The sequence below is a fragment of the Pleurodeles waltl genome, chromosome 6 (genome assembly GCF_031143425.1).
Source record: "Pleurodeles waltl isolate 20211129_DDA chromosome 6, aPleWal1.hap1.20221129, whole genome shotgun sequence".
NCBI lineage: Eukaryota > Metazoa > Chordata > Amphibia > Caudata > Salamandridae > Pleurodeles > Pleurodeles waltl.
In genome coordinates this window covers 1,004,147,120-1,004,157,258 of record NC_090445.1, presented here as the reverse complement: position 1 = coordinate 1,004,157,258, position 10,139 = coordinate 1,004,147,120, and the positions used below count along the sequence as shown (strand labels likewise).

Here is a 10,139-nt window from a genome sequence, read left to right as displayed (position 1 = left end):
TTCGGACCACCAGCCTCATAATAAGGTTCTTTGTCAGTGCTTGTTTTACTACACAGTCATAGAGAAAGTAATATTTCCCTAGGCACTTTTTGCAAATGATGGTGGTTTATTGCCTGGCCATAGTTGCAAAATTGCTCAGACACCATTGCAGTGTTTTAAGTCTGGAAATCATTTAGCAGGAAGAAAGCGACAGAACAGTAAAAAATATGATACAGTGCAAAAAATAAAGCATTAATAACACCGAAAATATTTAATATGGATTGACTTTGCCATCGTAGATTTTAATATTGAATAACACACCAGAAATCATATTGAGTTTTACATGTTTCTAATAAAAATGTACAATACATTAGAATAAACATAATAATAAAAAAATAGATGCATCAGTCCATTTTGTTCATAAAATATTAGAAGCAAACTTCACATATTAAGGATGTAGAACGGATAATATTGGTTGTGAAGCATGCCTGAAGCACGTATACAGAGTGTGTTTAGTGGTCCTTAATCAGGCGCACATCTAATTTACTGCTTATATCTTTTATGCAAATAAAATACCCGATTTTATATCTATTTCGCTTTTTCTCATTTGATGAACAGGTGATTGCCCAAATATAAAACTTATAATGGATATTTCCTAATGGAACGTGATATTTTAAGCATTTTCCACTGCGCTGCTCGTTGTTTAAAGTGGAAAAATGCAGGGCTAGGTTGAAACAAAAAAAATATGACAGCAGTAGCAAATCTTAGATTACACTTTGGAGTGATAGTACGTTGACTGCCGAGTAGAGTTGTCATTGATTGTAACGCATTCCCAACACATTAGTCAATTTAGCTGCAAGACCAGGATAGCATGAGACTGGACAAATTAAAGAACGCCATGTCTCACGCCATGTGCATGAGTGCCTCCATTGGAGCACCACCACTCCTTGCAGGACTGTTTGAGGGAAAAGTGTTGTTTCATTACCTTTCTTTCATATTTGTACTCTAATAAGTCAGGTAAATTAATTATTGGAGAGATCTCCCTCTCTTAGCTAAATTGCAAAGACAATACAGGAGCTGAATTTTCTGCAATCCTTTTTACTATTCTTTCTCTAGCCAGTTCCTCATCGGAAATTTGCCTAACCCTTGCTTCATGGTATGCACATATTAAAAAATGACGCCCACCAATATAAGACTATCTTTAGTGGGGTATCAGAGGTAATGTATGAATGATACTTTGAAAATAAATGTGCCATAACATGTATTTCAAATGAATACTAATATTAAGATAGTTCACCTTTTGAATATACTTTGCTCTGCTTGTCCTGAGACGAAACAAGATCTAATTTACCTTCTCAGAATTTGATATAGGAACTCACATCTTCTTTTATCTTATGATGTATTTTGGCTATTACGAATCACTCAAATATTATGTTGGATCGCTAGTTAGTTGGCTTTATTCTTAACTTTTGTACCTTTCCAAAAAAGAAACTGCGAGAATGAAATAACAAAAGAAGGATCCCTCATAAATGAGTCAGGTAATCCTAAACACAATTTGCAGTTGATGCTGACTACACTGGATGCCACCTTATTTGTCAGTGATTAGCATTGCAAGCCTCTTCGCTGGGCCAGTCAAAAATATATCACAGACCCAAAGATGTTTCTTTTGTAGACTATTTAACTGCTATTATAAATAGTACGTCTTTCGTGTAATTTCATATGTGTACATAGCTCATGCCTACATGACATTAGGTCATCTCAATGCGTGCTTGACCTCACTTTGAAAAAAATAAACCTATTAGTACAAATAATGAGTGCACATGAAATAATCATAGCTAAATATGGCTTATTGTGTACATTACATCTATCTATCCATCCATGTTATACTATACAGTAAACCTCTATTCACAGATTATGCAAGGTGTACACCCATGCACACACAGTAACACAAAATTAAACACATACTTACACGTACTTGTGCATGCACACGCATCTGTGTTATTAGGTATGTACCTAAATGTTTCATGAAAGATTTGTTACAATGAAGATTCATTGCCAAATACTTTGTGTCTCGAGGAGCCTCACTCCAGAAATACCAACTATTTTAGAATTTAATCCTCAAGAGTTGTGATCTGTCCAACTGTAATCTGTAAACGTACTGTAAACATATTATTTAATAATTAAAAAGCCATGTTAACTTCTACCGGATGAAATTATTATATTCTAAAATGTGTTTTGTGCTTCGGAACAGCAATGGTTCCCAAAAACGTTGCAGGTATGGCAGCACACTTCGTGTCTAGAAGGAAAGAAAAGTGAGAGCTGGAGATGCAGAGTAGGAGTTACTACTCCTCAAGGGTTCAACTCATTGAAAGACGCATATCACACAAAGCACTCAAATATTCTTCATTGCCAGGATCCAGCTGCAGGGCTTTCTCGTAACATTCAATCGCTTGCATCTTTTCTCCATCGAGTTGGTGGAGATATGCAAGGATGCCAAAAGCTTTGGCATCTCTTGAATTAATTTTAAGCATTTTTTCTGCTAAACGTTTTAAACTCTTTTTGCATGAGTCTCTTTCATAGCTCTCATACTTAATCATTAGCCCTTCTCTATAATATTTAAGGGCTTCAGTTTCAGATTTCTTTTTATATTCCTGAAAGCGTCCATAATTAAGGTTAACTTGCTGCTTTTCTTGCAGAGTGAGATTTTCCATGCAAAACACTTTCTTGAATGTTTCCTCTGCTTTATCATCTTGGTTAGCTTCTGCATACATGTTTGCCAGGTCGGTATATGCATAAATAAACTTGGGTTTTTGTTCAATAACCAATTCAAAATGATAAATTGCTTTTTGAACAAGGTCCTTTCTCTCACCCTCTTTCTCACCCATTGGGCTTGCAGATGGATATCTAGATTTTGCAAACTTAGCATTTTTTTTCACATCAAAGAGCTTTTGCCGGTAGCAAAGGCCTATTTGGTGGTGAAGAAATCCCGAAGTTGGTGTCAACTTTATAGCTTGCTTTAATAATTTTAAAGATTCATCTGGTAACCCTTTTCTCCTGTAGAATTTTGCAGCATAACGAAGAAGATAGGGAAGATCTGGTGTTTTCTCCAGTGCGTCCCTCATGTATTTATCTGCCTCTTCCTCTTGTTTCATGTCCTGCAGTTTCAGGCTCAGAAGGGCCATTACAACAGTGTCTTTTGGGTTTAACTTTACTGCATGCCTCAACAGTTCAAGGCATTTGGTGTCTTCAGTAACATCATGTTTCATGACAAATCCTTGCAGACGATATACAGCAGTTGCATAGCCAGAATTCCATTCTGGTTCTTCGGGTTCCAATTCTAGGGCTTTTTCAAAACATTCCTTTGCATTATGATAATACTTCCCAGCAAATTTTAGGCAAGACCAGCCCTGCTCTCCATACATTTCAGAAAGCTGAACCTTAAAACGGAAAGGGCTTGATAACTGTCTGCAAGCATCTTCGACCTTATTAGCATACAATTGGGAATCCTCCACTTGATTCATGTGATAGTAAACCCATGAGAAATTACCAAAGGTAACAATGCTTTTCCTGGCAAAATCTTCAGAATGATTCTTCTGGATACAATCAACTGCTTTCTCAAGATTTTCTATCGCTTCTTCGTTTTTGCCTCTCAGGTGCTTCACAAAGGCAAGCAAATTGTAAATCATTGACTTGTGTTTTGTTACAACAAATTCAATTTGGTCATAAAGTCTGTCCTCTAAATCATCAAGATCAGTGTCATTCTTCATCAGACCCCAGGTAAAGTGGCAATTCATCAGAAACAGACTTCTCTTTAAGTTACTCTTGGTAATCTCACTGTAAAAAAAGAATGAACAATATCAACATCAAAAATCTTATAACTCACAATGCATCCTTCAAATACATTTACCAGATTGCATTGATTGGTCTAGAATTGCAGAAGGACACATAATACACTTGCCAAATAAAACGTGTAATGAAAACAACTATGCAATATAAATATAAAACAGTGACCATACACTCATTGTTTATGAAGGTAATATATCCTGATCAGCCATTTAGGATCTGTTTTTGAGGTGCATTGCTTTCATAATTTTGATGCTTCTTATATTAGTTTATTGTCAATCACTGATTTGGATGCAGACTTCGGTCTGCCTTAAAACAATGACACAAGAAAGGTAAAGTGAGTCTACATGAAGTGTTAACCCTTGAACAAACAGCATACTTGTATTCAAATTGTTTGATCATGATTGACTGGAATCACACACTTCTCAGAAATTCATTCTGAGTTTGTGGGTGGGGGGCTGGAATATTTTTCAAGAATATTTGTAAGCCTTACACCGGGTACAGGTCCCCGCTAGAGAGCACTGTAGTTGTTTCAGAGCTCTGTGCGGGAGGGTGAACCCCAGCAGGGCAGTGTATGTTTTTATCTTTTTCTAACCAATCCCTTCTTTAAGGGATGTAACTCATTTCTGGTATGGTTACTTTATTTGCCCACACGCTTCAGAGCATAACACGTTCCAAATTGTAAGATACAATAGATTGAGGTATAATGTTAAAATAATCAAATTTAGAAATTTGCATCATTTAATGTAAGTGTAATACCATTACGGATATGTGCATCTATGTATAGAGGATGTGTAATTAAAATACATAATAAGGATTTAATAATACAAGTAGAGATTAAGGCCCTAATTATGAGTACAGTAGTCCTGGGACTGCCGTACCTGTGGTGGTGGTCAGACAGCCGCCTCCTTGGTGGCCAGTCTGCCATATTATGAGGATGGCAACTGGACTGCCATGAGACCGTCGCAACCGCTATGATTTTGAACCCTGCGGCACCAGCAGTAGGGAAGCCGTGGTCAATCGTGGCTGTGCTGATGCAAGCCCCGTCATGCTGATCACGACCTGCCTTTCTGCAGAGCTTTTCATGCCAGGGACACCGCCATGAAAAGATCGGCAGAAAAGTAGGGAAGGGGCCCCAAACAAGGCCACAGGGCAATTTTTCCCATTGAGCAGTGTGGCTGGGTGCACATGTTGTGCTCCCCTATGCATGCACTGTCGATGCACAGTGTTGCCATGCACAACACTGTGCATGGCAAGGTGTGCCTGAGGTGCATCTGGTGCTGCACTGCAGCGGCATTTGCTTCAGGCTCACTTTCTGAGCCAAGGCATGCTATTGCATTGACACCACCACAGACACTACCGCCAGCCTGGCTGTAGTGTTGTTTTGTGGCAGTGGGGAGGCCACAGGCTTGGCATCCTCCTGACCTCTGTAATGGCGGTCTGGTGGTGTGACCGCCAAACTTCAAATTGTGGCCTTAATATTTTGCAACTGATCAATTAACTAGCATTGCAAACATTGAGTGCTGGACTATTTTCCAGTGTTGCATCTTCATAAGAGATGCACATTTTTGAGTAACCACAGCAACTAAAGAGTTGGATATCTCTATTTTTCATTTGCTTATTCAGCAAAGAGAATGACTCTTTTTTGTGCAACCAGTGGTTATTCTAAAATTGAACAAATACAGCACAAAGGAGTTAAAAGTACAATACAATAGTATTGCCAAATTGTAAGTTTTTTTGTCCCTTACTTCAAGATGTCAAGGTAAATATATATATTTTTGGGTGTTGGAAAATAACTATGTGACCGGTGTTCCTTATTAAGCAACACACATATATGAGATTATTTTCACAGTAATTTTAACACTGTTCGAGTAAAAAAGATTCCATGTAATATAATATGTTTTTGGAAATAATAAATGTGTCAATATTAGCGCACAGGTTAACGTAAATTGTGGGTGGATTACACAAGATGCAAAGTAACTGTGCTGCATACCCAAAACAATAATTCACTCAACATGCTCGGAACCTAAGTGTTAGGTTCTTAAATTCAGACCCAGGTCAACTGACAGAAAATTATCCAACTAGTTCACAGTCATGCTGCATTTGCACTTATGAAGAGCAGGTGTAAAAAAGACCAATCATTTTCAGCGTGAGTAACACCATTGATGAAGCAAATTGTGATATCATGTTGGAACTAACATTATCAATGATGTAATTTGCGATGTCATGTGTGGCATTATATATAAATTCATCACCAGTAAAGTTTAGGCATGTTGATTGGGTAGATCACTATAAATGCTGAATTTAAGTGATTTCAATGATTTTTAGGTTTAGGGACAAGCTGGCCTCAAAGACTGGTCGCACAAATTGGTCGCAATCAGCGGCACTGAGTTTTTCTGACCAGACCTATGTTCTGATAGGATACTTCAGACAATCTGATGACATATGGTATCGAAGACCAAGCTACCTAATCAATATTAATTAACTAGGTCACTGTTAGATTGGCTACACACAGGTATGTTGACCTGCATTAACACATAACCATCACTGCTTTCCGAAAGAGGAAACATTTTATTTTTTAAAGCAGACAATGTTCTTTAAAGAAGCTACTGCTACTTTAAAAAGTATGTTTCTGTATTAGAAACACAGCAGGGGGAGCAGGGTGTAGTTCTCTGCACCACTGCCTGCTCCCCTCGAGGTTTTCCAACACATTTCCCACTATGTGCAACAGAAACTCAGTTTTAAACTCTTTTTGTGGTTTCATAAGTATCTGTGCAGTAGATTTTAAAATATTAGAACTAAAGTGTTAAAGTTGCACTTCGTGGGCAGTTTGCCAGAAACCTCATTGAGAAACCAAAATTCGAACGAGATATCAAATTTGATTGGCTGGGACACAAAAAATGCAATTAGGCATTGCTAATTTTAGAAGTAACAGAACAAATTCTCAAACGTCTGCAGCCTTACTAGCTGATATGAGCTAAGTATGACTGGTCCATCAATAACTAAACGGTTCACAAAGCAGCTTTGCCAATTTGTGATACGTATATTTAGAAGAAAAAACCTGTCCCCAGGTGACGACATGGCAGCCGAGCCAGCAATCATTGTTCAGGCATGAATTACAGTCAAACATGATATGGCTAGGACGGATATTTTTTCAACAATCTGCTCCATCAGTACACAGGTGGAACACAGGATGGGCAAATCACGGTGGCCCACTATCAAAGACAAAGAGCAATATCTTTTGTCAGAGACTCATGGCTATGAGCAAATGCTGGAAGTCAAAAAAGGGTGCAGCCGAACACTGCCACATCTTGCTGCTAGTCTTAGTAATCCATCAAAAGTAACAAAGTCACATTATGCATTTCAATTCACAAATAGGCAGCCATGAAATGCACCGGCATTTGAAAGAGTTTGTAGTTTGTCAGGCTCTCCAAAGCAGACAAAGAACTTTCAAATACAAAATGAAATGTGTGTGATGAAAATAGCAAAATGAGGGACTGCAGAAATCGCTGTAAGATAATTTGTAGCCTGTGTTTAAGAACGGTGGTATGACATGTCTATTCAATATACATTATATTTAAGGAATTGAAGATATGTAGGTCTATGTGTGTAATTATTTTGAGAATGATCATTTATATAGTACACAATACACAATCACTTATTTTGACACTTAATTATATGTTCTCATTTTTACTAAACCCAAAGTCACCTGTTTAAAGACCTCAGAAGAATGGAAATGTGAGTCAGCCCTGCAAGGATTAACAAAGGCCTTTACAAAAAGTCCCTATGGAGCCCCATAGGGCAGCTAGCAAAGGGCTTTTGTACTGCATTTATAATGCTGACTCCACAGGGACATTTAGTAACATCCTATGTTAAAAGAATCATTTGCTGCCACATCGAGTAGCACAGATTGTTACTAGATGTCCATTTAGAGTCAAGTCAATATTACCAACATTAGCATAGTGCATTCACTAGTTTGCTTCCTCCAGCAGCACATCGATACAAACCTTCTTCAATGGTGCCCTCAGTGTGACATACAGTAGTACTATTTCGGTGATCTATCTACAGCACTGCCCTGAGAGTGACCATTATAGCCTTAGAACCCGCCGTAGCGAGGGCCTTTAACAAGGGAGAGGGCCTTTAATAGCTGGTAGAGCCTGCTACGGCGGGTTCTAAGGCTATTAGAACATTCTGCCACTCGGGGCAGAATGTTCTATTAAATAAACCAAATTCCTCACGAAGCCCGAGGGGATTAAACTCCCCTCGGGCTCCATGAGGCTTTGTTCACAGCTCTTGCTGTGAACAAAGAGAACATTGGAATGTTGGCGCTGCGGGCTTTTACTGGCCAGTAAAAGCCCGGAGCACTCTATTGTTTTCAATGGAGCTGCCAAAGTTCCAATGTTCTAATATAGATTTAGAACCCGCCGTAGCGGGCTCTACCAGCCATTAAAGGCCCGCTCTCTGCATGCTCTGCCAGGAGCAAAAAAAGTAATAACATGCTACACTAGTTGCATAATAAGAATCTATAACCTGCATGTTAGATTTATGCTTAGAATAAATCACATGGGATCTCCCTGCGATTTTATGATGAGTCAAACCTGTGACTAGAGTCCTACAGAGATCTTCAACAGAGTTATTTTGCCACTATTATACCCTGGAGTGTTTGGGGTATGACACCACCCAAATAAATGCATTTTGGGCATGGGAGATGGATTTGGGGCTCTTGAGTCCGGTCTGCTATCAAACCCCCTAAATAAATACATTTTGGGCATGGTAGAAGGGTTTTGGGCTCTTGAGTCGGGTCTGCTTTCACTGTGTGGGTTTTTCTTGTCATCCTAATTTCACTTAACGTTTTAACTTTTTCATTGTTTATATCAGGAACTTATGCATTTTTAGAGACAAGTTTATCAAAACTTTTTTTTATGGCACATATGACTACACCCTCTTTATGCTGCCACTTGAACCCAATTTATAGGATCCTTGAGTATTTTTGTCCCTTTTTTGTAGCATTGGATACATAGAGCATTATATTTGTCTTACTTAAAGACTAAAGAAAGCATACCAGCAGCGAATGAATTGTGGATTAGTTATCACTCAGGTGGAAGAAATTAATTGTCTCCAATGTTGAATTTTTTTTTGTTCCAAAGAAAATTAACTTTGGATTAAGGTGCCGAAACTGAACCCTGCTTTATTTTCATATTTTTGTTACCATTAACTGCTGCTTGATCTTTGTTCAGACCTGTTTTCTTCAACCCAATACAGAGAGATACGGGACAAAAAAAATATTTTGAGCATTATAAGACGACTCTCTTAATAACAAGGTTTATTCATACAGCTGTAAAAATAGAATGTTAGAAATGCCAGTCCTCACATCACCTGAACGATATAAACTGCAATAAGTTATGTAAATACGTATTTACCTCATGATGTCAGTTTTGTTCGTAGCCCGAGCATCCGATTGGTTGGTGCCTCTTGGACTGCCGGTGGTCTGTGGCTGAGTGAGCGGCAGCATCCGCGATTCCATTTTATAAACCCGGGTGCAGCGTCACGTGAGCTGCGAGCTGTGCTGGAGTGAATAATAGAAACTGGAAAGCGAAACTTAGGCGTGCTTCCAAATAGAGCAGAAAGAAAAGCCGCAGAAGCAGCAGGCTAGGGGAAACGAAACTCGTGAGGCTGTTGTGCTCTTGTGCATGTGTTGTTAGGCAACGGACTGGTGATTACACTGTAAGGAAGAGCAGTGAATCTGCAATTCCTTAGCTGCTTTAAAGATGCAGGGCATGTTTTTTTAAAAGGGAACAAAATTACTGTTCTAACACAGCTTCTGGGCTTCCTGGTTGTGAGGGTTATCAATAGCAAATCATTCAAATGTTTTAATGAAGTTCATTGTACTATTTTAGAGGTCGTTTCCTGAATAGTAAACCTCAAGAATTTAGTTGCTTGTATCCGACAAAAATGTGTGTCCCTCAAAAAAGTAGAAGCTGTTAGACTCGAAATGACCCTTTTTTAATCGGTAGATTGAAACTAATCCTTTCTGACACAGTAAAATGCATGGGAGTCAATTCACCAAAATGCCAGAGGTAGCAGAAGTGCCATCTCACTCCACGTCATGTGACCTTCAATTTGACCCTCACACACATGCTTTACAAACACACATATTCGCTCACTCTCACCACAAGCATGCGTAGAAGATACATTTAAAAGCATTTTTTAATTACCTTAGCTGCCAGCTACGGTAATATTTCAGCTAATTGTGCTCCATTTTTTCTTACACAAATAGTGAATAATACTGTTCACTATTGGGTTAGTAAAACATTGAC

General features: G+C 38.6%; 1 protein-coding gene across 1 annotated transcript; it reads right to left on the bottom strand.

Moving 5' to 3' along the window:
- Nucleotides 1–226: 226 nt before the first annotated feature.
- Nucleotides 227–9,420, bottom strand: LOC138300489 (interferon-induced protein with tetratricopeptide repeats 5-like). The gene is made up of 2 exons (XM_069239909.1): nucleotides 9,243–9,420; nucleotides 227–3,813 (listed from the first exon to the last, which is right to left on the bottom strand). The coding sequence occupies exons 1-2, from the start codon at nucleotides 9,344–9,346 to the stop codon at nucleotides 2,337–2,339; spliced, it is 1,581 nt and encodes a 526-aa protein (XP_069096010.1). The 5' UTR covers nucleotides 9,347–9,420; the 3' UTR covers nucleotides 227–2,336.
- Nucleotides 9,421–10,139: the final 719 nt, after the last annotated feature.